The sequence below is a fragment of the Colossoma macropomum genome, unplaced genomic scaffold (genome assembly GCF_904425465.1).
Source record: "Colossoma macropomum unplaced genomic scaffold, Colossoma_macropomum, whole genome shotgun sequence".
NCBI lineage: Eukaryota > Metazoa > Chordata > Actinopteri > Characiformes > Serrasalmidae > Colossoma > Colossoma macropomum.
Genome location: NW_023494805.1, coordinates 38,138,781 through 38,165,177, shown reverse-complemented (window position 1 = coordinate 38,165,177; position 26,397 = coordinate 38,138,781). Strand labels below are relative to the sequence as shown.

Below are 26,397 nucleotides of genomic sequence, written 5' to 3'. Positions count from 1 at the left end.
GTCCAGTTAAAGAAAATTTCCTCAAGCAAAGGTCCGGAACATCATAATCATGATTCAGTGGCATAAACCGAAACTGAAGTAGCCTAGTAGTTACATCAGCAGCAAGTCTGTAGTCAGCAACTGAATGTCAAATCAATTAAAGTACAATTTAATAATATTTCAACAATATTTGTCACTTTTCACACTGAACTGGAACAATAACAAATACTCCAAATAAATATTCTGTTCTCACTTCAAGTAAAAACAAGGGCTGCGTTTAAAAAATGAAACACTTTTTCATCATTTTTGTCAACTCAGCTTCACATCCTAAAAGTGAACCGAATAGGTCCGGATAGGGCAACGTCTGGGTCCGGACCCGGACCGCGGCCCGCCTATTAGTGACCTCTGTTCTACATGATGTATGTTCATATTTTCAGGTAAAGTGGTGTGTTGTTTTTTAAAAAAAGCCACAGCATGAAGTTTGAGTTTTACATTACGTTTATGTTGCGTCTTCTTCTGTGAGTTTATTGGCTGGTTGTAAAGCAGAAATCTGATTACTGTCTGACTCACGTAGACCCGGAGTTTCCCCATTATCTGATTACTGAAGTGCATGTAAACGTGTTGATCGGATTACTGACAAAATCTGATTTTCTGCAGTTATCAGGTAATTAAGTGCATGTAAACACACTCAATGACCAGAAAGCTGACATTCTGCTTTAGCCCAACGCTCATCTTTTGAACTAGAATACAAATTTTATGAAAATATAACAAAAATAACCTATTTCTCACTTTAAATCGCCCAGCACTAAAGTAGTTTGCATGATGCAAGTTAGAAGTATAAGTTACCTTGTTAGCTACAGTAGCCTGAAGCAAACTTGGCTAAGATGATCAACACTACATTCGGGGTACGGCGGGAGATTTGGGGTAAATTAGATTTTTTGCTTCAGGGTAACTAAGAACAACATGCAAAAGGAAAAACAACACAAGGCTCTCATCAAAAACAGAATGAAGACTCCGCAATAGGGCTACAACTCAATGGACGATGATGATATTTCAGTGGGGCATAAGTTTGATGTACAGTTATTGCTGAATTTAAGGGATATGAAGCCAAACCATTATTAAAAACAATCTTCAGTCTTTCATCTAAAATGTCTGGCAACCATTTTAGAAAACCAGAAAAATGGACCACAAATTGTTTCCCAAATCGAACACCACTGAGACCCATACATACACCACATCAACCACATTCCCACAGTGGAACGATTCCAGATTCCTGTTCTAACTTTAATGTTTTTGTGCCAAAATGATAAACTTGGTTGAAGAGCCGAAGCTTTTTGTCGTGTGTCTGGGCTGGAGAGGCTGCTATGTTTGTATATTTCTCTGTATTTCTCCTTCTATTTGTACTTGGCAATAGCTCTTCCTTTGGCAGAGGACCATTTTTTATATGAATATCTGTTTTCATCTCTATAGCTGGAACACCTTTTGGCTGTATCAGGACAGTCCATTAATCTGTGAGGTAGTTTTCCAGCATCAAGGGCCGATTTGAGCAATTGAGTCACAGGACCAGAAACCCAGATGCATCGAATTGGAATGTTTCAAAAACAAGATTTCAATCACTTTCTTTTAATTTTCATTTAATTTTTTAATCATCTTGAATTTAACAACAAAAAATAAACAAAACATAAAAATGTCTAAAGGATAGTTTTCTGGACATGAACTGAGCCCATTGGTGGAATAAATTAGTGGATTCTAGATTAAATAGTTGGCTGGCTTTGCACAGTGAAACCCTGACGCACAGTTTTAGTTGTTTTGAAACCTATATGAAACTAAACTGCACTTGAATTACATGTAAAGCGTCTTGCAACTTAGCCACAACAATTGCAAACATCTCTATTGCACAGAACAAGTTTCATGAAACAGCCAATGCTGATAACGCATCACAGGATCACGCTGAACTACATCATTTCAAAAGACTGATTACTAATAGCGCTGACTCGACAAGAAAATGATGAGAAGATGGTCTTTTGGACAGCTGAATAGGAGATACTCCTCACTGACTTCATGCAAGGTTGATAGTTTTTCATTTTGTCAGTTAACCGAGAGAAAACAAGGAACAAGTGGGAGTTTCTCGAGGCACTTCTGTAACCAGCTGGATTAACAGCCATAAAACCTCTTTTTAATAGCCAGTTTTTCAGCCACACTCGTTTAGCCCTTTTAGTTTGTGTTTCTTCATCAAGCACATTTAAGACAGCCATTTTAAACGATGACAAATTAAGCAAGAAATTAAGCAAAGATCATAAAAATGCTACCAAATATTCACTATAGATCGATTGCATGTTGCAGGGGAGTTTATATCACATGAACGACACAATCAAATTTTTATGAGCTGTTTAATTTGGCTAACTGGAGCAGCAACTAAATATGTTGCGTGCAACTTTATTCTTGAATTGTTTCACGTAACTGTCAAATTGCACGGAAATTAGGTTGCAGGCAACCTAGTTGCCTAAAAGTTTCACCGTGTAAAGCCAGCCTTGGTCTATATCTGGGAGTCCAAGCTTTAATGTTTATAATATCAAATAACAACAGACATAAATAAAAACATAGTTTGAGGTGTATAGGTTCATGGTCACATATGGCTCCTTCTTTAAGGTGAAAGACGTTCCTCAGCACTGTGTCAGTAAACGGTCCTTGCTCAGGTATGACCATGGGTTCAGGTGACCATTCACACTTACAAAGCATCCAGATTTGGTAAATATAAATACCAGAGGTTATATGTGCGTTTGAAAACACAAGACTACAAATCCATGATGGCCACCTCCTACCATCAGCAGTGGACATTGGTCAACACAGTCAGGTCTCTCTGCTTCTTAGTTTTGAAGGCCATCACGAAGTTGTGGGGAGAAACGATGCCTTGCCCCTGCTCATCGATCTGGCCCATGACTATGTAGTTCAGACCTAGAGAAGAGAACCACAATAAAACCATCAAAAAGAGATACAATAAAGTCATCTATGCTGAGTGTGGACGAGAGCAGTATCCCATGACAGAGTGGCAGATAGGCCCTGGTACAGTCGGCAACATGCAGCTCTTTTACTGCCCTGTTGTGGCTCCACAGCTGAATCAGATTTGTAGGTAAACATAAAATAATCCTCCTTTACAGTAAAATAAAGCTCTGCTGATCGTTCAACACAGTTTAACAATAAATGGTCTTAAACTCTGGAGTTAATGTAGAACTGCTAATTCACCCTTTAACCCTGAAGGCTGGCGCACAGACTGCTGGTCACTATAACAATGCAAACAATCTTGCCCAACTAGTAGCTAACAAAAAGGCAAAGAGAAAGATTTAAGAATTTGGAGATTTGGAGACGAAAGGACTTATTTGCGTGTATAATCATTCCAGCTGGTTTCCTGATGCGTTTAATCTGCAACGAGAAACTGTCAAACACTAAAATGACGTGAAGCTGAAGTCGCTTCTCGTTTGCCAGCTTCTCTCAAGTCTCCTGTTCCACCTTAAATGGTGCTGCAGATACATTCTGGTGCCTCAGGCACCATTTAAGGTGGAACAGGAAAATTCAAACAAGAGAGCTGGCGAACGAGAAGTGACTTCAGCCTCATAAAAAATCTTGTTTTACGAGAAACTATTCTACTTTTGAGGAAATGTTTCCTGCCTGAGATGCGAGAAAAGTGACTACAGCTGAGCTAAAGCTTAAAGCAGAGCAAAGTAAGTCTGCGTTTACGTTTATATTTTTAGTCTACACTAGTACATCAGCACATACTGAGACATATTTATAGCAAAGATGGTAAAACGTTACTTCAATAAAATGGACATAAAATGTTGCAGCTCCCAAGGTGGTTTGATTTTTGTTGAAAGGACCCCTGAACTAGTAGCTAAGACTGCACAAAATATTGTTTGCTAATTGTCATTGTGTTATTAGATTTTGCGATACTGAAATTTGAAGAAGGCTATGATTTGCAAATGGAAAAACAGTTTATTCTGAGGATCGTGTGAATTAAGAAATGTAAATAGTTTAGGTCAAAATAATTCAAGCCCATCTTTAATCATGTTATATCACAGTTTTTTTTAAGGTAAAGTGAAATAAAATTTGACCGTTTCCCTTGTTAGTTCATGTCAGTCCCTGGTAGGGGTGGGCAATTATCATATTGTGATAAATAAAGAACACTGACCAATGCATGTTTTGTTACTAAGACAGCATAATTAGTCTTTTTTAATTTGATTTAAGGCAGTGAAATCACTGTATTCATAGTTTTTCATAATACACAAATGCAGCAATATGACTGCAATAATCTCGTCCATATTGTTCAGTCTTTACAGCAAAAAAGAGAAAAATATTATTAGGATTTTATAAAGCATCTCCGCAATCACTTTTGTCTTTCTAATTCCACAAACATTCCACGGACAATGACATATGTCCCCCCAAATTCCCAGTTCTGCTTTCAAAACAAATTCCACTCTAGTGGCTTTTCTGCCTCGCAAAAACGAAACGTTTCTGCTTAACTGTCAGACTTTCCATTTGCGCCGGTGCTGCCACATTTCTACGCTAAATAAACCGAGGTAAAGCATGGAGCTGAAATGAGAACCATGCGTGCCGTTATTAATGCTGTCTATGACGGGGAACAGACAGACAAAATGGGCTTCAGGTTACATGCTATGATGTTGAAAATGGCATATCCTGCTTAAAATGTGTCACCGCCTGAGATGGAGCCAAGCAAATCTGGAATTTGCCGACTAAAATCTCCACATCCTCTCAGATCAACCCCACACTTTTAGCCGTAAACCCTTCAGTGCTGATATTTCTGAAAGCTTGAACGTTAGAAGTGGAGGGAAGTGAAGGGAAACTTCACTGAGAAATGCCATTTTGGCCAGTCAGCGTTATGCAGCAGTATTATGCTAACTGCTCCACAGTCGCCTCCACGAGCTTCAGTTCACTGTTTACCACAGCAGCACAAGGTGAAGATGCCACCCGTCCGGGATTTCCCTGTATTGTCCAGGTTTTTGGTTCCATTCTTGGACACAATTTGTCCAGGAATCCAAGCATTTTCATGTAAAGTTTAAACTGCTTCTTTGTATCCAGTTAAGCCGTCTGCACACAAAGAATGAGACTGATTAGTTCATATTACCCTCAAACAAGGGACAACTGCTCTGGAACGGTACATTGTTGGTGACATGTTTAGGCCACAGGCAGCACTGCAACGCATTAACTGAGAACATTAAGTTCTGTAGCTGATCTGACGTCTATCTCTTTTAGTCTGCAGTGTGATCAGAGCTATTTGTCTACTGAAATTAGAAAAAAACAATCAGGCCGCTGATCGAGTGTCCAGGAACCATAGTGCTGTAGCAAGGATGTCATTTTAAGGGGGACCAATATTTTAAATTGCTGGCTAATGTTAGTAGTTACTGTGAAACTGACAGCACACCACAGCAGTTTAAGGCCAGAAGCCTACCTTTCACAGCGCTAGATGTCTAAAGCAAATGGCTCAAGTTCTCATTGTTTCACACCGTTGAACTTTGCTTTCTCTACCACAGTTAAGTACCTGGTAATTTGGTAAGTAGGAGGAACTAATACAGTTCAGCTCATACAGTTCAAGTGACGGCTATCAGGAGAAAGAGTGAAGCAGGCTAATGCTGTCTTTATATCTTGGCCTCGAAGAAAAACATTAAGCCTTATTGCAAAACTGGTAAAAAAACAGCGACGGTACGCGACTGACACTGGCATGTAGCCATGTAGACTTTGCCTTGTTCCCGATCTGGAGAGCCTGACTTCCAAGTGGGAGATCTTAGGCCCACTGACCACCTCAGAGTCCAGACCTCAACGTCACAGAATGTTCCTGGGATTAACTGGATGGTGAGAAGAAGAAAGTGCAACCAACTTTTAAGACTGAATCTCGGAAATGTGGAAAAATATCCCTGCAGATTTCTTCGAAAATCGTGCTGACCCTGTCATCAGGAGATCAGGACCAGCACGATGCTGGTCAGCACAGGCATCTGTAAACTGACATAACAGGACTCGCGGGTTGGCGCTTTCCTCCGAGCGCATTCATCTGTCCAACGACGTTACGTTCAGCAGCAGTTTGAAAAGATGTGGTGGCGCTTCACAGGAAAGCCTGTGCTAGCCTTCGCTCTCCTAGCACTGGTAGTATCGTGTGACTGGGGGAGTCCTAATTAGTGGGTGAAATTGAATACATCGAAATTGGGGAGAGAACTGGGGGGAAAAAAAACTGGAAGTGAGTCTCCCGAAAAGAATAGATCCTACTAAAGGCAAAGCATGGAAACACTGAATACTGATAAATCTGACATCAAGTTTAGTTGTTGAGGCTTCTGTGTCATTTTCTGTTAAATGTATGTTTCCTACTTTTATTTTCCTGATGCTCAAAAATAAATAACTTCTATTTAATTCCTGGAAATTAAATAAATGAAGGGTGGGGTCTGACTTTTGTACAGTACTGTAATTTGAACATGCTAACTGGTGGGGTATACCTTTATATTACTTGTTTGCTAATTACACAGGCCTCATAGTTCCACTGCAAAACTAAAGAAGCACATTTCAGACTCCAAACATTTCTTGGCTGATCGACTCCATTTGGGACAAAGGGAAAACTATGTAAACTTTTTGTTTTTCGTCAAATTATTATTTGAATTGGGGTGTGTTCGAGCAGAGAGGCACTAAAACATGCAGCGCAGAAGCACCTCAGGACCAGGAGCGGGAAATTCTGCTATAAGGTTCAGCTTTGAGTTGGGAAAAGTCACTATTACTATCAAGCCCACTCACCTCTTCTCACTAAAGGGCATTTTTTACAGAGGACTGTGATTTTGGTGCTCATGGTCTTCCCAGCCTGCTGAATGGCCAGATTTCCTTCCTTATACACGTTGGTGATGGAGAAAGTGGCGAGGACAGTCTGTTCTCGCATGGCTGCAGAGATTAGGGTGCCTGTTATCACTGTGAAAAGAAGACATGGACAAAAATATCACACTCTGCTTGTTCAGAATCAGACACAGTAGAGCTGGACAGAACTGTGACATCCTTCATAATACAATGGTGCAATAACAATCCCAATATGATATTCAGTGAACTGTTTTGGACAGTATTTGATTACAACTGCATTTTACTGTGCACTGTAATGATCAAAACTGGTTTGAGATGAAATAAAGCATCTTGTTTTTTTTGCACTTCTCTTTCCTTCTGCAATGAAAACATAAAAAACAGTAATACTGCCATTACTGTACAGATATGAGCTGAAACAATGCATTCTCTTAGCAATTAACCTGCTGACGATAACAAAAGCATGCTGTAATTTATATGAATTATTTCTCATTCATAGTGCATAGAATCAATATCACATATGTGTTAATTAAGTAGAAGAGACATTTTATTATAATTTGGCTCTAAATATATATAGATGTGTGTAAATATATATATATATATATATATATATGGGGGAAAATCCCCCCTTATGCACACAGTCTATGTACTGTAAAGCTAAACCATATCTATGCAAAGCATAAGGATGCTAGAGGATGATGATGATGCATACGCCTAAACACTTGGAAGAAATAAACTAAAAAAATCAGCCAATGTTGCTGTTATGGCTCCAAAACTGACATCATAAAAGGGGGCATCTTGCCCTGATAGTGTGCACCCCTCATCTATTCAACCTACAGTTAGAATGGCCAATAAGCACAAGCTAATTATTTTCTAGCATCAGTAAAAAAAAACACAAAACATATTTTAACAGAAAATACACAAAAGCCTCAACAACTAAAATATAATATCAACATTTGTAGTATTCAGTGCGTCAGTCTTCGTCTTTATTACAGCTTCTGTTCTTTTCAGGAGACTCACTTTCAGTTTTTCAACGAAATCTGCAGACACACCTCCACAGTTCAGTCTTAGAAGTTGGTTGCACTGGTCGACTACTCATGATCCAAGAAATCCTAAACACATTCACTGATGTTGAGGTCCGGACTCTGAGCTGGTCAGTCCATTGTTCTGAGAACACCAACGGCTTTAATCTCTCTCAAAGATGAAAGCTTTAAGTGCTGTTTATCTGATGAGGACAGTTTTGGTGTCTACCTGGTCTTCCAGGTGGTTGCTAGGAGTCCCATTTTCTCTGTATAATCTTTTTTTTTAACTCCAGTTTTTTCACTTATTCTCCTTCGCGTATGCTTTCTTTTGCAAGTGGATTGTCAGAAATACCTCCAGACAAGTGACGCGTAAATAATTGCAAAAACTTGTGCTAAACGACTGTTTTGACTGAAAATGAAATACATTAACAGTAGTCTCTGACTTTTGCATGGAACTATATATAAAGGATAATATTATATAGGGTAATATTAATACAAATAGAAGCATCTGCTAAATATGTGAATGTAAAAAAGTTTTTTGAATCTTTATTTCTTTACTTTACAACTGTACACAGTTTTTCCTCAATAACAATGCTCAATAACTTGCAGTCAAAATAAACAAACTGCAATACATCACAATATATCACTGCAACACTCAAGTATCATAATAACGTTGTGTAGCCTGCTGCAATTCACACCCCTACAAGTTGTAAATCGAATGTTAATTGTTCACTAATGTATTGTTTACTAATTTGTGTAACTAATTAACTGTACAATTAAGTAATGATATTCAAATTGTATATCAAAATATCAAAAATACCCCTCGACTAAAGTGCTAAAGGTTAAGCACAAAACATTCGGTCACTGAAAGAACACCGTGGCTTCCTGTTCTCTGAGGAACGATCAGTTCTTTCCACAGTACAGACGCTTCTCACTGCTGTCTATTCAAAACATTATCTGTTTGCTCGTATTCCAGCTCATAAATATCACCGTCTAGACGAGTGACCAACAATGGGCCATTCAGCGTCCAAGCTTTCCCTTTTCAGCAAACATATTAGACAGAGGACAGCAAGCACCGGAAGCAAGAACAATATCAGATGCAATCGTTTTCTATGCTTTGCTTTGTCGGCCGTGCGAGTCTAAATAAACAACAGAAACGCCAAAAAAACAAAAAAAAAAAACCCTTACCAAAGTTACTTGAGCAATAATGACTTTCAATTGTTCCGGTCCTCGTGCATTTCTGCTTGCAGAGAGCTTCTGAATACGTAAGTGCTGTGGGGAAGAAAAACACATTATCACCACAGTAGGAAACGTCAGCGTAATTCCACAACTCTGAGTTATTATAAAAGCATGCTGATGCATTTGTGCTTATGAATAATAGTGCAGCCAAATGAAAAACAGCCCGTCTGGCCAAGCTAATACATTCCATACTGTCCAAAGACCATTACATATACAAAATCATAACACTGCTATTAAATTTACTGCCTGTCAAAAGTTTGGGGATATTTTGCCTTCTTGTGAAATTTTCAGACTGATGTTGCTTTTCATTGAGTGAGTTTACAAGCGCTTAATAATCTGATTTGTAATCTGATTTCTGCAGTTATCTGATCATTCAAATGGTCATGTAAACAGGACACTCCGAATTCTTATTTCAGAGTAAGGTCTAGAAATCTGATTAAGAAATCTGATAAAGAGAGCTGGATTTTAGCTCAGTAATTAGATTTCTCAGTGCATGTGAACTCTTACTCTGATTTCTTTCGGATTTCTCGGTCTGCGCTGTGCGAAAACAGACGGCGGTACCCGAAATAAGCGAGCAGCGTTTAACACAACACCCACGAGATGATGTATGTTCATATTTTCAGGTGAAGTGGCTCAATGTATTTTTATAAAGCCGCGGATTAAGTTTGAAGTCTGTGTTACGTCTCTTCTTCTGTGAGTTTACTGGCTGGTTGCAAAGCAGAAATCTGATTACTGTCTGACTCATGTAGACCCAGTTTCCCATTATCTGATTACTCCAGTGGATGTAAACACATTGATTACTGAAAAAATCAGATTTTCTGCAGTTATCGGATTATTAAGTGCACATAAACGTGCTCACTGTCACTTTTTTAAATTAAAGGCGAATTTTCAAAATTTCTAAATTTCTTTTTATTGCCTCTAAAAGCTCCTTTACAGAAAGTTATTACATGAACACACCGACTGATCCCTGAAACATTGTTTCACAATAGCTTTACAATATTTTTTTGCCCTGTTTTTGGTCCAAAGGTACATTCAGGGCGTTGTGATGCAAAATAGTCCCCAAAGAAAACTTTTTTGATTGAGCACTATTTTAACATCATCACCATTACATACAAAACTGTAGTGTAGGTTCACTGATGGTTTCAACATTATACTCTAATTAAACTATATAAATCAACATTCTGCTGGGGCTGGTCAATATGATTATATTTATCGTTATCAGGATAAATTACATCATTACAATGGGAGAATAGTTAGTCCTGTTTATTGGATTTGGTGCAGCTTATTATCTGTAATCTTGAATAAAAATCAATGAAGTTTTTGACAATACCTTTCAAATGTGGCACAATGGGCTCTTTTTGTCAGTTTCAACTTATTATTTATATAAATAATAATAATAATAATAAATATTGAGGAATACTGTGTATTGTGAACATTTCTTGAAATATTGCATGCTGGCCATATCATCCACCTCTACAGTACACTGATGAAGATAAGATGGCAATAACAGATAATTCACTCAGTCCTTCACCATGTTTTGACTGACTTCTCTTTGATTTCTCTTTCAATGTGCTTGCAATCATCAGATTCATCCGCTCGGGAAAGGGGCCCGTGACACAACCCATGTTACGAAATGTTCTTCTGCATGTTGTGTGCAATTACACATTTCCACCAGAGAGGGCTTCAAATTCTCCAAACTTACAGAGTGTAGCTTTAATCATCTCTGCAAAATAGACAGTACCGAGACTGTTTCTCAATATTTTTACTGCTTACTCAGAAGCGCAGAGTGTTGTTTTGAATGAAACAGTTTCACCTGGAAACTTTCCGCGGACGGAGCTGTTAAAATCCCCAAAACTTACATAGTTTATCTAGCTTCATATTCATCAAAGTGTCTTCCTTGGTATAAAGAGCAGGTTTGCCTAAATAATGATTTGAGCGTTTTCATTCCCAAACTATCTTTTCTAAACTATATTGAAACTCTTTTTGATTAACCCATGCAAGCCCAAGCAAAGATGTGGCTAATTCTGCCATTTAATTTACTCTTCTCTGACTATAACATGATCTTTTAGTGCTGATGTTGCATTGACTTGATATGTAGGGAACACGATCCAATAAAGCTGGCAAATTTGTATCGCAAACACTTGAACAGGAATAAAAATCACCTATCAGATGTGTTTTATCAGTAGCCTGTTTAACAATGATAATGAGCGCTTAACGATTCCAAATGTGCTCTGAAGGGCGAACTCATGCACTCACTTAAAAAGAATCACAGTGCATCCAAGAATAAAGGCAGCATGATGCTTCTTTTATATAGTGATAGTTAACCAAGGTCAATCCGGACATAACCATGCAGCTTTAAATGAGTCAAAGGGGACAAAGCCAAAGCTAAACCACTGGAACCTTTGAGTGCTGATGAGGGCTGTTGTGGGCTTTGACATCATACCCAACAGAGCACTTGATCCCATTTTGCTCTTTTCATTAGTCTTTAATGTGCAAAGTTAATGCAAACTGGTAAAGAAAGCATGACAGGTAGCGGACATGCATACGGAGCATTAACAGTACAGGGGGAGCACAAACCTGTGGGCCTCGCGGTGGTTGGAGTGGTTGGAGCTGCGGTTAGAGGAGAGCCTGTGATGGTGGAGTTTTTAGGCCTGAACAGGTAATGACCAATAAAGCCATCAGCGGTCAGACTGAGGTCAGAGACAAACTGAATGAAGAGCTGGTTGCCGTCAGAGTAGATTGGGCTGAACAGACAGAATAAGAACAGACAGATAAGAATGACATTAGACACTGGAAAACCTGTTGATTAAAATTGAGATTTTTTGAGAATCCAATCATGGGCTTCATTTCATTTTCTGTTGTTAGATTTCACATATTGACTAATACACATCATATTAAGCTGCAACAAACAAAATGTGAAGTGGGTGCATTAAGTTGAGACAAATAAATATAGATAAAAGAAAGCATTACATGCATTCATTGGGACATCATAGAGCTTATCAAGTCAAGTCAAGTCAAGTCAGCTTTACTGTCAATACTACAAAATGTACAGGACATACAGAGTATTGAGACTGCATTACTCTCAGACCCCATGGTGTAGCAAAAACATTAAATAGAAAGTAAACAGGAAAAGTGTGAATTTAAATATACATAAAAAAAACACTAAACACTAATCATAAAAATAAACACTCACTGTAGAAAAATAGAATAATAAAAAATATATAAATATAGAAGGTCCTGAAATTAACTTCTAACATAGTGCTCTGACATATTCAGAGGGTGGAGCTGAGTAATGTTTATTTGTTAGATATGTAGCCAGTTCTAATGTTTTAGCATGTATACAAGCAGAAGGAGGGGTTTTGCTTACATTTCATCTCAAGAAAAAATAAAGAATTAAAAAATATCAGCTTTGCTGATCCTCTGTGTGAGAGCGTCAGTTCAACAGTGCTACCAGTGTTAGTTACTAAGTAAACACTGCTAGGAAGCAAGACAGCCAATAAGCCAATTTGGCCACTTTAATAACTGCATACAGTGAACAAGAAAAGACGATTAAAACATTAATCGTGATAATTTAGATGACAATTATTCATCAAATTGAATGATTTCATGATTTGCACTAGGGCACGGTGGGTAGCGCTGTCGCCTCACAGCAAGAATGGCCTGGGTTCGATTCCCGGCCGGGTGACCAGGGTCATTTCTGTGTGGAGTTTGCATGTTCTCCCCATGTCTGTGTGGGTTTCCTCCGGGTACTCCGGTTTCCTCCCACGGTCCAAAGACATGCAGTCAGGCCAATTGGACGTGCTAAATTGCCCCTAGGTGTGTGTGTGAATGTGTATGTCTGTCTGTCTGCCCTGCGATGGATTGGCGACCTGTCCAGGGTGTATCCTGCCTTTCGCCCAATGACAGCTGGGATAGGCTCCAGCACCCCACCGCGACCCAGAAGGATAAGTGGTTTAGATGATGGATGATTTGCACTATTCATGATTTTGTGACGGCCCCAACAGAAACATGGCAAAAGGAGGTAAAAGATGGTTTTGCTTTTCACAAATTTACACACAACAGTAACTTTCATGAAGTTCACATGATGATAATGTCTCCTGTTCTACTTAGAAAAACGAAAATTGGGTGGACTGAACCTTTAGAATCCACACTTCCCACACAATTTCTTCACTTGTTTCAGGGAGCCAGAAGTGAGAAACAATTAATGTAACTTTACAGCTTGTTTTTGTTATCAAAGACGATGACAGCAATTTTTAATGGTTAAATATGAATTAAGTTTGTTTAACACTCAGGTACGCTAAGGTACAGAAGCTTTCAATTGTTGCTCAGTTTATCAATCACTTTTACATCAAAATCGCAGTTTAAAAGAGTGCAATTTTCAAATGACAAGAGCCGCAATTTTAATTATAGCCATTTTTTATTAACAATGTTGTCTTAATTGGGGAACGTTAACCAAATATCCGATCAGCTTATAAACTGCAGATGAGTTAGACCAATCAGAAGCAACCTAACAACTATATGCCGTGACATCAGAACCACAACTAACTGGCAGTCTGGCATGTTCAAAAAAGTGGATGTTCTAGTCTTCATGACCAAAATAACAGGCCTGGACAAAAAATCTGAATTTTAAAAAAGGTACTAAATTCTTAATAATAAGCTTTACCCAAATTCTAGCACTGAAATATATTACTTGGAAATTCACATCTGCATACAAATGATTTGAATACAGATCATTTTTGTGATAAATTACATCATAATATGCTTTTCTGAGTACACGATGGATCATCAGTACTTTAAGAACACCTACTAACTTCATGTTTTATTACATCGAGAGCATCATTAGTCCTGATTCATTGTATCTAGTGCAGTTAAAAAAAATATGATCATAGGTTTTGATGGTATTTTGTAAATGAAGCACGGTTGGTACCTTTTTGTCTGTTACAACTTTTCAAATGTGAGAAAATGTAAATATTGTGGCATATGGTGCATCTGGAAAATTTCCTCAAATATCATAATATTATAATTTTGCCATATTACCCACTTCTACCTTTCAACCTCCTTGAAATTCAATGTAGTTTTATTTCAGTGTTCAGAAATACATACATACATCAACTAAACCGCTTATCCTTCTGGGTCGCGGTGGGGTGCTGGAGCCTATCCCAGCTGTCATTGGGCGGAAGGCAGGATACACCCTGGACAGGTCGCCAGTCCATCGCAGGGCAGACAGACAGACATACACATTCACACCTAGGGGCAATTTAGCAAGTCCAATTAGCTTAACTGCATGTTTTTGGACTGTGGGAAGAAACCGGAGTACCCGGAGGAAACCCACACAGACACGGGGAGAACAGGCAAACTCCACACAGAAATGACCCTGGTTACCCGGCCAGGAATCGAACCCAGGCCATTCTTGCTGTGAGGCGACAGCGCTACCCACTGCGCCACCGTGCTGCCCTGTGTTCAGAAATTAACATTTTAAATTTGAAGCTTTTAAAAAAAAAAGCTTTTAAAAAACTGTAATTAACGTCCTTCTCCACAGGGCACTGTCACAGCTTTGCACTGCGATATCACGCACTGGTAAACCTTTATAAATATGTAATTACATTGCATAAAGTAAAAAGAACACTACAGTAAAACAACAATAACTCTAGACAAACATAAAAAACACACGTCTAGTCTGACCCTGGTATTGTGTGGCTGAAACACTGAAGCGTGAGAGTAAGCTGGATGTATGGAGATTCTGTAAGAACATGAACTGACCACAACACTAGAACAGCAGAGATGGGCTCTTACGCAGGAGGGCTGTCTCCACAGAATCGGCCGATCCTCCGCGCTTCACTCACCTCCCCGCCATTATACACAGCCATGTGGTCGTAGCGGCAGTGGTTGTCCCTCTCCAGGTCAAACTTCTCAAACTTCAGCTCTATTATCTGAGATAGCAATGCAGAGCGAATCAGGAATACAGTCGATCAACTATATTTTATAGTCGAAGACGAACAAATGACACTGAAACCATGCAACATCATGTATGTGACCGTATCTGTTTGTTTTAAACGAGTAGTTGAAATCAAATTCACAGTTTTTCTCATTTTACTCAAAATGTAGACAATCAGCCAACAGATGTTTGGTGTCTTTAGTTTATCACTGGTTCAGTTATTCATGTGTACATTAAGTCAGAGGTTTGTGTGGGACTGTTTTTTCAGTCCCGCTCCCGTCAGCTCCTGCTAGATTTCATCCCGTCCCCGCAGAAAATCGGAATGCTTAGTCCCGCTCCCGCCCGCACAGTTCCATCAAGGCAAACTGACATCCAATATCTGACATAGTCTATTCACAAATACATTAATCCTCTGCTATAACACGGCAGTCATGGTCATCAGGCTCACTGTGAATAACTTCACCAAACGCCATTTACTCCCAGTAAACACAAAGCAGGAATTAAACCTCAGAGAGGTTATTTTTGGTGTTTTCCTGGGCAGTTTTGGCCGTCAGACTGAAGACTCTGCCGTCTCTGTTAGCTACACTAATTTGCGTGTTGTTCACATGATCAGTTGCTACATAACTCTTTAGCATGACTTCATTCATTTTAACTGTTTTACTGTTATCATTTTATACTGTTTATATATATGATATAGTGATCGTTCTACTTTATTTCGGCTATTCATTCATTTGCGGGATTCCTCCTGCGCACAACACTGAAAATTAGTCCCATGCCGCAAGATATTGTGGCGGGTCCTGTGGCTCCCACGGGAATGTTGTGGACAACATGGACAGGCTGCTGACTGGCTACAGCTGCTAAAAGAGAACCCTACGCCGGCCACTTGAGATATTTTAAACATCTGGTATTTTTACATAAATTGTTATTTTATTTTAAAAACAATACGGTGGGTCCACCAGACCACTGGGTAACAACAACATCAACACCACACAAGGGTTAAAACCTGAATTTTAAATGTCCATTTTTATAGATGGCAGTATGTTAAGCAAGTCTGCTTAAGACTACTTAACAACTCAACACGGTTTGAGGCAAGAGTGTGATGAAACGCAGTTTGGCACATTGCTAATTAGTGGTTGTAGGCTTCCTAGCTACAAGAGCCTCGCAGCTCCAGTGCAAAACTAAAGAAAGCAATCTTCAGACACCGAGCATGTCCTGGCTGATCAACTACATTTGGAGAAACTGTGCAAATTTGACTTTAAGAGACTCGTCCAGCAAAGAGATGCTGAATCTCGAGTTAAACTGAGTAAATACTGTGTTGACCCAATAGGCTCTAATCCGTGGTGCATTTAATTAGCAGTGCAGCAGATCAGCCAGCAGTTAATTATCCAGCCAGGCGAAGGCTGTTTACTCTCTCTTTCTTTCTCACATTCTGAATCCTCCAGCTCTGACATAAAATGGGTTTTTTAGCCTCTTAAAGGAACAATTTGTGAAAAAAACCTAATTTGTTAAAAACTTGCAGAAGTACAAACAAAATTCAAGCTGTTTTTAACTCTGCAACATTTGACCATTTTAACAGATAACAGTGTGTCATACAGTGTCAGAAACCACATAAACACGTTTACTTGTGATTGATAAACAACTACATTAGCCTCGTGGCTCCGGTGCCAAACCAAAGAAGCAAACTTCACGTCTTGTCTGATTCACTGCATTTGGGAAAAGAGGAAAATCCTATTTTCACCAAACTATCACATTAAAGCTACGTTTACATTACAAGCCTCGTTGCTCAAATCAGATTTTTTGCTCAAATCCGATCTCTCTGACACGATGGTTCACACTCGTTTAGGTAAGTGATTCAAATCTGTCATTAATGTGACGAACCGGCATCCTGAAATGAGCCGCATGCGCAGATCCTACTCAGTAACGTCACGTGAATGAATCACGTTCATCATCAGCACAAACTAACGAGCAGAACGAGCTTCGCTGAGAAGATCATTAACTCTGATCAGCTCTCAGCTTCATTATTAGAGCGAGACGAAGGTGGAAAAGGTGAGATGAGCTGCTTTTCCACCGTTTACAGGCTTTAACTTCTGTTCGGTGCTGTTGCCATGGTAACACTGAATGATGGCACATGTGCAGTGGAAAAAAAGCACATGAATTCTGACCTGAGCGTCACATTAAGGTCGCATGGCCACGCATCGGATACGTATCTGATCTATGACCACATATGAAAGTGACTCAGGTCGGATTTGAAAAGATCAGATTTGTGTCCACACAGCCCTGAAAACATCAGATCTGAGTCACATTAGAACAAAAGATCGGATTTGTGCCACTTCAGCCTGGTAATGTGAACGTAGCCTACAGGTAATTAAGCTCACCTGGTGCTGAGGTGCCACGATGCGCCATGAACACGTCACACCGGCAGGGTAATCCCTGTCTGGCCAATTAGGAGTCTTCAAGGTTCCAGGTTTATTCAAGAATCCACCACAGTACCGGTCTCCTGCCACGGACAGCATTACACACGCACTGAGGATGTACTGTATCAGTAATCAATAGTATCAGTCTTTGTGGCTTTTTCAGTGCCATAAAGATTGGATGCACCAAATTATCCAAAATACAGTTATTATTCACTTTATGCATTGAATAGAGTACCAGTTAAAAGTGCCTGACTGTGTGAGTTTTCATAACCATAAAGACATTTAAAAACCCAGGGAACCTAAATCTGTGTTTTCTTGCTAATCAGGTTGATCTTGTTCTTGCAGGCAAACAGTAAACATGTACTAAGTATAATGTACTTTGAGTAAAGTTCCAATGACCAACAAATGACCGATATATTTCACTATATTTCTCCCCTCTTGATGTAAACTGGGCGGACGTAATCTTGGGTAAAGCTTCTGTAAACATCCCCCTGACCAATCACAGGGCTGCATCTCTTGCCACGCCCACACAGGACAGTTTCAGACTTTTTTCATCTGTTCCTTCATTCACGCGTGGCTTCTTCTGTCCATCTTTTCATCCGTGACTTTTTTCATCCTTTTAGCGTCACATAAAAGCTGGATAATGATCTCAGTTCTGTATGAGGGGCGGAGCAGGCTAGGAGTGTTGGATGGAGAGCCGTCAATTAAGCTGCTCATTAGCCACGCCCACACAGTTCTCAGATCTGATTGGCAGTTTTTAAGCCGTGTTTTATCATATTTATATCTTATATTTTTCATTCAAGCTTTGCTGGATGTTTAATATAACACCCACGTTTATTATCATACAAACATGTTAATATTTTACTATAAATCTAAACAATTATTCCTAAAATAATTAGAAACCTGAAACCTGGCCTCTCGACTCTGGAGCAGTGAAAACGTGCTCTGTGGAGTGATTAATCAGACTTCACTGTCTGGCAGTCTGACGGACGAATCTGGGCTTGGTGGATGTCAGCAGAGCACTACGACGTGCACGGAATGCATAATGCCGACAGCGCCTGTTTTTCAGGGTCTGGGCCCCTTAATTCCAGTGAAGGGGTGAAGACCCTTTCCTGTTCCAGTAAAGTGAGCTCCATAAAGGCATGGCTGGGTGAGTTTGGTGTAAAGGAACTCCAGTGGCCTGCACAGAGCCCTGGCCTCAACCACATCGAACACCTTTGAGATGAACTGGAACGTCGATTGTGAGCCAGACCTTTTCATCCAACATCAGAGTCCGACCTCACAAATGCTCTATTGACTGAATGAACTCCTATAGTTACATCATCCTAATTATTATGTGTGCCTCGGTAAGTTAATTAGTTTAATATGTTGCCCTTGTAGATCTGTTTCAGCCAGTCAGGCTGGGGTGGCTCTAAATAGCTTTACTGAACAAAAGGTCAATATTTCTGATTGGATGTCTTCACTATCGTTCTAAAATGCGGAAAATCAATATGAAGAAAACCACAGCTATGAGTAGGTGTGACCAAACTTGTGACCGATCCTTTCCAAATCTAATGTTTGTGCAAGCCGAACCAGATAGAGCACACCCAGCTTACATTACAGCTTACAGGAAACAACAGTGGACTCCAAAATCATCATACTTATCCATCTACAGCACGGCTGAACTCAAATAACACAGGGCTGGGCCTCTTTCCATATTTAGCCTGTAATGAGCTGGTAGAGTAAGAGGGTCATTACCTCCTTCGTTCGGCCAAACGGCTGCGTAAGCGGCCAGGAAACCACTCCCAGCTGTGTTGGCATCCGACACCATGACCACTTGCATCTTGTTGCTGCTGGTGACCAGCGCGCCGGGCCTGGACGTGCCACAGAAGCGGCCAAGCCGCTGGCCGCTGACATGTCCGTCATAAACGTCCACGTAGTCGTATTTGCACAGATTGTCGCTCTCCAGGTCCATCACGCGGAACGAGAGGGACACCACTCTACCCTGAGGCACCTGTGGACATTTGGCATTCAGGGCGGTTCTGATGCCAGCTCTTATCACTAAGGACAAGACCTCAAAAAATGAAGGTTATAAAACCTTTATTGCTTTTGTAGTCTATTCATTCTGCGTAGACACTAAACATTATACATGATTTAAAGGGTCCATATTTTGTAAAAAAACAAATTTTCTATCTCCAAAATGTCAACTTTAAAGGAAAATATATATATATATATATATATATATAGCGGTGCTGCTGGAGTTTTTAAACACTGTGTCCACTCACTGTCCTCTCTATTAGACACTCCTACCTTGTCAGTCCATCTTATAGATGTAAAATCAGAGACAAACAAGAAACAATACAGGACAGCCAAACAGAACAGAGCTCATTTACATATATCAGTCTTAAAGGCACAGTAACCAAAACAGCTTGTTTAATTCCAAGAGGTAGTGTAAAAATTAATTAAAGTGAATGAAATAAAAGTGAACCTTTGGGAAAAAAATAAAACGCCCCAAAAAATGTAGACCATGGGCCCTTTAAAGGAACAGTGCTGTTCTTGTAAAGGGCCCAAACTTGCGCTACTTTCCCCCCACTGTGTAAATTCATTTTTTTCAACTGTTGCTCTGAAGGGCCCACATCCTACTTGGATATCAATTTTTCCCATTTGATGTATAATTCATTTTTATGTGACCATTTTCCAACCTCTCTTTGTCCCTTGAACCAGCTGTTTTTTGTTACTGTGCCATTAAGACGGATATGAGCTCTGTTCTGATTGGCTGCGCTCATTGAAAAAGCAGTCCAGGCCGAAACACTCCTTATATCTTCAGCATGAGTGGGTGAGGCTACACTGTTGTAGGCTGAATAGGCAGACATATGTAAATATGTTGTCTTTTTAACATCAAAAAAACTATAAATTCAAAAAAGGCGGTTTTGCAGCTTAGTTTCTATATTAGGACTGTGTATGAAATTTAACACTGTTTACGTACAACATCAAACTCTCATGTTTCCACGATATGGGCCTTTTAACTCTATCTGTCATAGGATTATAACATAATTAGCTATCAGCACATTAAAAAGCACTAATGCCGTTATGAAATGAACTCCTCACCGTGATCCTCCAGACACATTTGGTGTTAGACGGGTAAACCGCAGGGTGACCCTGGCTCCCAATAAGGCCCGAACGCCCAGTAAAGTTCCCACCACATGCGAACACTGGCCTGTGGGAACTGTGGGGACAAATAAACACAACAATTTACTGCCCTCACTGTTTTAGCTACTGTCTCATGTAGAGACGTTTATTAAGTAAGCATTTTCAAATTTCTACTCAGTGAAGAAAGAACTCTCCGTTTTACTGAGCTACATGAACTTTGAATCATGAATATTTAGTTTCTAATTCCATTTTAAGTTTAATTTCAAATCTAAAAGGATCCTAAAAACATCTCCCCAAAGAAGAACTCCACCAATTTTTAAATTCCACATTTTTTTTTCAAAATTCTTTCACAATTCAATCACTGAGATGTAAACAAAGCCACTTAGAGTGTTTTAAGGTGAAATGGTTCACTGAAGACAAACTTTCAAAGTCAGATTTCTTTACAGTGGTGGTGATAGGAACCAGGACTGTGTTGTCTACAACATAAATATAGTCATTTTACTTACCATCCAAAATGGCCAGTGAATCTACACGTGCCTTCTGAGTTTTTATATAATGTTGATGATGGTAAAAAAGTGGAAAATCTGAAAAATAAAGTTTTCTTTGGACACTATTTTGCCTCAGAACGCTCCCAGTGTACCTTTTCACCATGTATCTACTTTAGAAATGCTCTCAAAACTGTCATAGAACAATGTCTCAGGCTTCAGGCAGCGTATTCATAACTACTTTGTGTAATAACTTTCTGTGTAGGAGCTTTTAAAGGCATTAAACTCTTCAGACGGGTTTAATTTCATTCTGTTCTGATGGTTTAGCTTTTGGTCATGCTTTGCTGTCACTCACACTTCTCATTTCTGAGGTTTATCTTCTTATTTTAGCCCCAAAAAAGAGAAGAATAGCTAACGGACCCTGTTAAATTAAAGGGGAACTCCATAGATTTTTCAAAAATTCTACATAATTAAATGGTTGAGATGTAAACAGAGTCATTCAGAGTGGTTTGGTGTAAAATGCTCCATTTTAGACAAACTTCCAGCCAGAATTGCTCACAGTAGTGGTGATAGGAACCAGACGTCCACCTCTAAAAGCTCCCTCACAGAAACTTATTACAAGTAATTGTTAGATATACGCTGCCTGGTGCCTGAGACATTATTTTACAACAGTTTGGGGATAAAGTTTTGGACTAAAATGTATTTTAAGACATTCATGGTGGAGGGGTACACACAGGGCAGTCTAAGTAAAAACAGCCCCCAAAGAAAATGTAATATTTTCAGATTTATGACTATTTTACATCATTTTATATCACCAGCATTACATATGAAACAGGACACGTGTGTGTTCTGGTGGTTCTGGATAGTAAATAAAATGGCTATATTTGTGTTGTGACCCCTGGTTCCCATCACCACCACTGTGCATGCCTCTGTTTACATTTCAAGGAGTGAATTATTCAGAAATTTGGAAAAATTGGTGGAATTCCCCTTCAAGGAGCTCCACTGCAGTTCTGCAGTTCTATAGTAAGGTTAACTAACTTACATGAGGGTTTTTTGTACACAAATTCGTTTTTTGTATCTACTTTTACTTCTTCTTGACTTTATCTGACTGAAATAACTTTACTTTTCCTTTCCGAGGGTAATTCGGGCTCCTTAGTCCACCTATTCCACCTCTTTCCTCACTCAGACAGCGGACACACAGCTATCGCTACACCCGAGCCGACGGTTAGCATTAAGAAAGTTAGCGTTAATGTTCTGCCATTTCTGGCGACTTTACCTTCGTGGTCGTTCGCCAAAAGCCAGGGAGAAAAGGAGAGGACCCCATAAACTCCACGCTGCAGTCCACATTGTCTACGCTCGCTTGGAAGAAACGTGACATTCAGAAAGCGGTGGTCGCCTGGAGGAAGAGAGCAGCTCGGAAGTCTCCCAGAGGATTTTCTCTCAGGCTGCAGAGAGAATGGACGGCTTGTTCGAGCAGCTCCGCGGCGGGAACGACGGCATCCACACCGTTTTCAGCGCGGAACAGTGACCTATTGACCAGGCTGGAGTCGGTCCATCAGCCAGCTTTTTAATTCGAATTTTCCGTTCCACCTTAAATGGCGCTGCGGTGTAGAGGCTGAAGCGGTGTAGATGTGCCAGAACGGAACGTTAACGGCTGCATTTAAGGTGGAACGGAAAATTCGAATTTAAAAGCTGGCGAGTAAGAAGCTCTCAGCCTCGTGACATATTGTGAGGAAAAGAGGGGGGTTAAAATATTAAAATAAACAAATAAAAACCACAAAGAGGCGAATTTTACACATTCGTATCACTTTTTGTACTGAAAAACTGGAATTAACGTTAGCCTAACTTACTTGTTTACAAAGTGTTTACTAACTACAGAGTTCATTTAGATTTAAAGAGCCACATCCTACATTCTTCTTATATTTTATTTATTTATTTTTATCTGAGATATACCTATAACATTTGTGATTCTATATATAGTAGTAATAGCCATAATTCATTTTTACTTGATCCTTTTTTCCAAGCTATCTTTGTCCCTTATAACTAAATCGGACTGGTTACTGTGCCTTTAAGACTGATATATGTAAATGACTCTATTCTGATTGGCTGCTCTATATTGCAGTTTATTCGATAAGCAGTCTGGGTTCAAACACTTGTAACTACAGCATGAGTGTAAAACTGCTGTAGGCTGTATGTATGTAAATGTACTGGTTGTTGTGACGTCACAAAAACAATCAGAGTTTAATTTCCATATATGGATTGCGTGGACTGAGGGGCGAATGGTAGTTATGCTTTATATAAAACTCATTTATTTAATAAAAGCAAGGATAATTCAGGTTTCCGCAGTATGGGCCCTTTAAGGTCCAGGTTATGATGCGCAAATGAGTTCATATTCTGTTACAAGTAATACTCAACACAGTCACAGGATCATTTCAGCTTCTAAATTTTAAACTCACTGCAAACTTCACATGGACTAGTTTTGGAGATCTGTCCCAAAAGGGGGGTTGCCAGTTTCTGGTTAGAGCTCATGGCCACTAGATGTCTACATTGTACAGGGATTTGCCAGCCCTGCCAATCCACCAGTTGTGGGCAATTAGTTATGGTGTATTTATGGTGATTGACCTTATTATAGACATTGAAAGTGTCTATAGTGTAGAAAATTATCTGTGGAGGTCAAAATCTATGGATGGGTGCAGAGATGTAGGCCACAGCCTACTTACTCAGGCCTGGCCAAAGCATAGTGTACATTATGAGTTATTCATAATACGCAGCCTAGTTTAAAGGGTCCATATCAGGGAAATTTTCCTCACTTTTTTCCAAATAGAATAGTTGTAGTATGTAATTTTGTTCACTTTTCAGTCCATATATGAAAACTCATTTGCAAAAACAGCCTGTTTTGAATTCTTCATTTTTGTGATGTCACAAAAAGCAACACATTTCCATATATCCGCCTATGCGGCCTTCACCCATTCACACTGAATTTAGAACTGTTTCTACTTTTCGGGCTGCTTTTTGAATGAGCCAGAAACAGCCTGTGTGGTGGTTGTGATGTCACAACCAGCTTAGCCACCCATTCACCTGTTGTTAACGCTGAAAGTCTGTGGCAGAGTTATCACAGTGGAAGACGTTGAGAACATGATTAAATGTTGTGCTGTTGGAAAACAAATCTGGCTGATTTTGTGCCACTGTCCCTGAGAATAGCCAATCAGAACAGAGGTAATTTACATGTATCAGTCTTAAAGGGCCCGTGTCCTACATTTTTCTTGTATTTTATTTGTTCACCTGAGGGCCACTTACAATGTTTGTGTGGATTTATGTACAAAAAATGGTTGTAATTCATTTTTGTGACTATTTTCCAAGTTACCTTTATCCTAATAGAAGTAAACAAGCTGTTTTTGTTGCTGTGCCTTTAAAAATGATACATGTAGGAGCTCTGTTCTGATTGGCTGCCTTGTATTGCGCCTCATTTAGGAAGCAGTAAGAGCTAAAACACTCCTTATAACATGTCTGAATAGGAGGTAAATGTAAATGCATTGGGTTTTGTGACATCACAAAAACAACTAATTGAAAATGGGCTGTTTTCGCAGCTCGGTTTATGGAATAGGGAGTGAATCGTACGTCTTTAAAACTTTAACAGTGTTTACATAGTCGATTAAATTACTTTATTTCAGGAAAAAGTGAGGACAATTTGTTTTTCCATGATATGGGTCCTTTAAAGGCACTTGAACAAAAACAGCCTGAGATCGGGAAACAGTCATGAGAAAATGAACCATGACTGTTTTTGGTAAATAAAACCACACAAACATCCCAAGTCGTCTTCAGGGGGGAGAGTCTGAGTATTCGTCCGCTTCCTAAACAGGCAGGACGCTGGCGGAGAGAAAGCATCTGCTCGGAGCAGCTGTGGACGTAAAAGCACCAGACAGACAGGCCGCACAGTCCCTGCTGCACGGATGCCCAAATACGGCCATTACAGCAGCCTTTATGTGGGAGGAATCTTTCATCTAGTCACGTAATTTTCCCATCGCAGGCAACTGAAAATTGCCTGCAGGCTCGAGCCGTCTCCTGCTGACCTGCCGATGTTAGCTGATTGCCCCCTAACACACCTTGATGCGCCTCGGATGAGGAGGAACGACTTTTACGACGCACTTACATGCATCCGGGCGCCACTGCTTTCGCATTCTCTGCAGAGTGCAGAGGAGGGCAGGTCGTCCATTTGGGTTGCGGCCATTGTGGGCATTAGTATTAGGGCTAATGGAGAGAGGTGTTGCCAAACAGGCAAATGTGTGACACATAATTCATTAAAGCTAATACACAAGCCTCGGAGAAGGCGGCCCGCTAATTCACTCTAACTTAAACAAGCACTTCCAGAGAGGCTTGGCCGGAGGTCTCACGCTCTTTGGACGGGCGGAGTTTGAACCGATGTAACGGATGTAGTTGACGCTGTCAGAAGTTGACGTATTAAGATTAACCTCGTATGTGCAGCCACTGCCTGTGGAGCAGTACGGCCAAACCTGTTAGATTCAGCTAAGCTGGAATCATTTTTCAGTTGGAGAATCGCTGTAATGTTACTGTCACCTAAATCAGGGTTTCGACCCCTGGGCCACGGACCACAAGTGGGCCATGACGCACCCTCTGGTGGTCCTCGGGCCTACAGAGGGGAGCCACTGGTCCTTAGAGGGCCGGGGATGGCACTGGAGGGAAATCTTTAGCCACCATTGGTCAAATCACAGCCCCGTTAGATGGAGGACAGTCATCATCTTCTACACAACGTAATTCATTTGGTACTTTGTCATCAAAATAAGTGAAAAATAATTGACTTAATAATAAGAAAGATCAATAAAAAGACTTGTAAAAACACAGCAAAGCAGCCTTGTCTATTTTTTGCCTCGCCGACATTTCACTCGTCCACTCATGAGAGACTAGTATAAAAATGGGTTTCAGAAACATTTCACTTAATTTGCCATCATTATTCTTGATTTATGGTACTAAGCAAACCTATGTTAACCTAATCTGCTGATCTTTTATGTCCTCTGTCACACGTCACATATTGCTGTGCTGAAAATATCCAACTATAACAGCCTGAATATCTGCAATGCATTCAAACAGAAAAACATGCATGCAGGTTTGAAATTAGATAATGGGGAAAAAGAGGTCACTGCTGTGCTCTCCTCATTCAGTATCCGGTGAATGAACATGTACAGAATGCAGAATTGAGTCGAGACTGGGTCAATGTTGTTTTTATTATTAATTTTCAATTGTATTATTATTATTATTATTATTATTATTATTATTACCAATGGGCCAGGTTGGCCTTGTGGTGGAAAAGGTTCTGAACCCCTGACCTAAATAACAGAACA

General features: G+C 39.8%; 1 protein-coding gene across 1 annotated transcript; it reads right to left on the bottom strand.

The window, feature by feature from the left end:
• Positions 1 to 1,440: 1,440 nt before the first annotated feature.
• Positions 1,441 to 22,739, bottom strand: pcolce2a (procollagen C-endopeptidase enhancer 2a). Its single transcript, XM_036597621.1, has 9 exons — positions 22,317 to 22,739; positions 20,514 to 20,631; positions 19,164 to 19,419; positions 17,388 to 17,509; positions 14,871 to 15,007; positions 11,655 to 11,821; positions 9,027 to 9,110; positions 6,766 to 6,933; positions 1,441 to 2,934 (listed from the first exon to the last, which is right to left on the bottom strand). The coding sequence occupies exons 1-9, from the start codon at positions 22,385 to 22,387 to the stop codon at positions 2,804 to 2,806; spliced, it is 1,254 nt and encodes a 417-aa protein (XP_036453514.1). The 5' UTR covers positions 22,388 to 22,739; the 3' UTR covers positions 1,441 to 2,803.
• Positions 22,740 to 26,397: the final 3,658 nt, after the last annotated feature.

Bases quoted from the DNA above. Each gene is read 5' to 3' on its own strand.
- pcolce2a (XM_036597621.1), bottom strand. From the start codon at position 22,387: ATGTGGACTGCAGCGTGGAGTTTATGGGGTCCTCTCCTTTTCTCCCTG. The intron at 15,008-17,387 runs GTGAGCTTAATT...TTGCTATCTCAG, and splicing joins TCGTGGCACCTCAGCACCAG to ATAATAGAGCTGAAGTTTGA. The intron at 9,111-11,654 runs GTTTGTGCTCCC...TCTTCCCCACAG, and splicing joins AACCACCGCGAGGCCCACAG to CACTTACGTATTCAGAAGCT.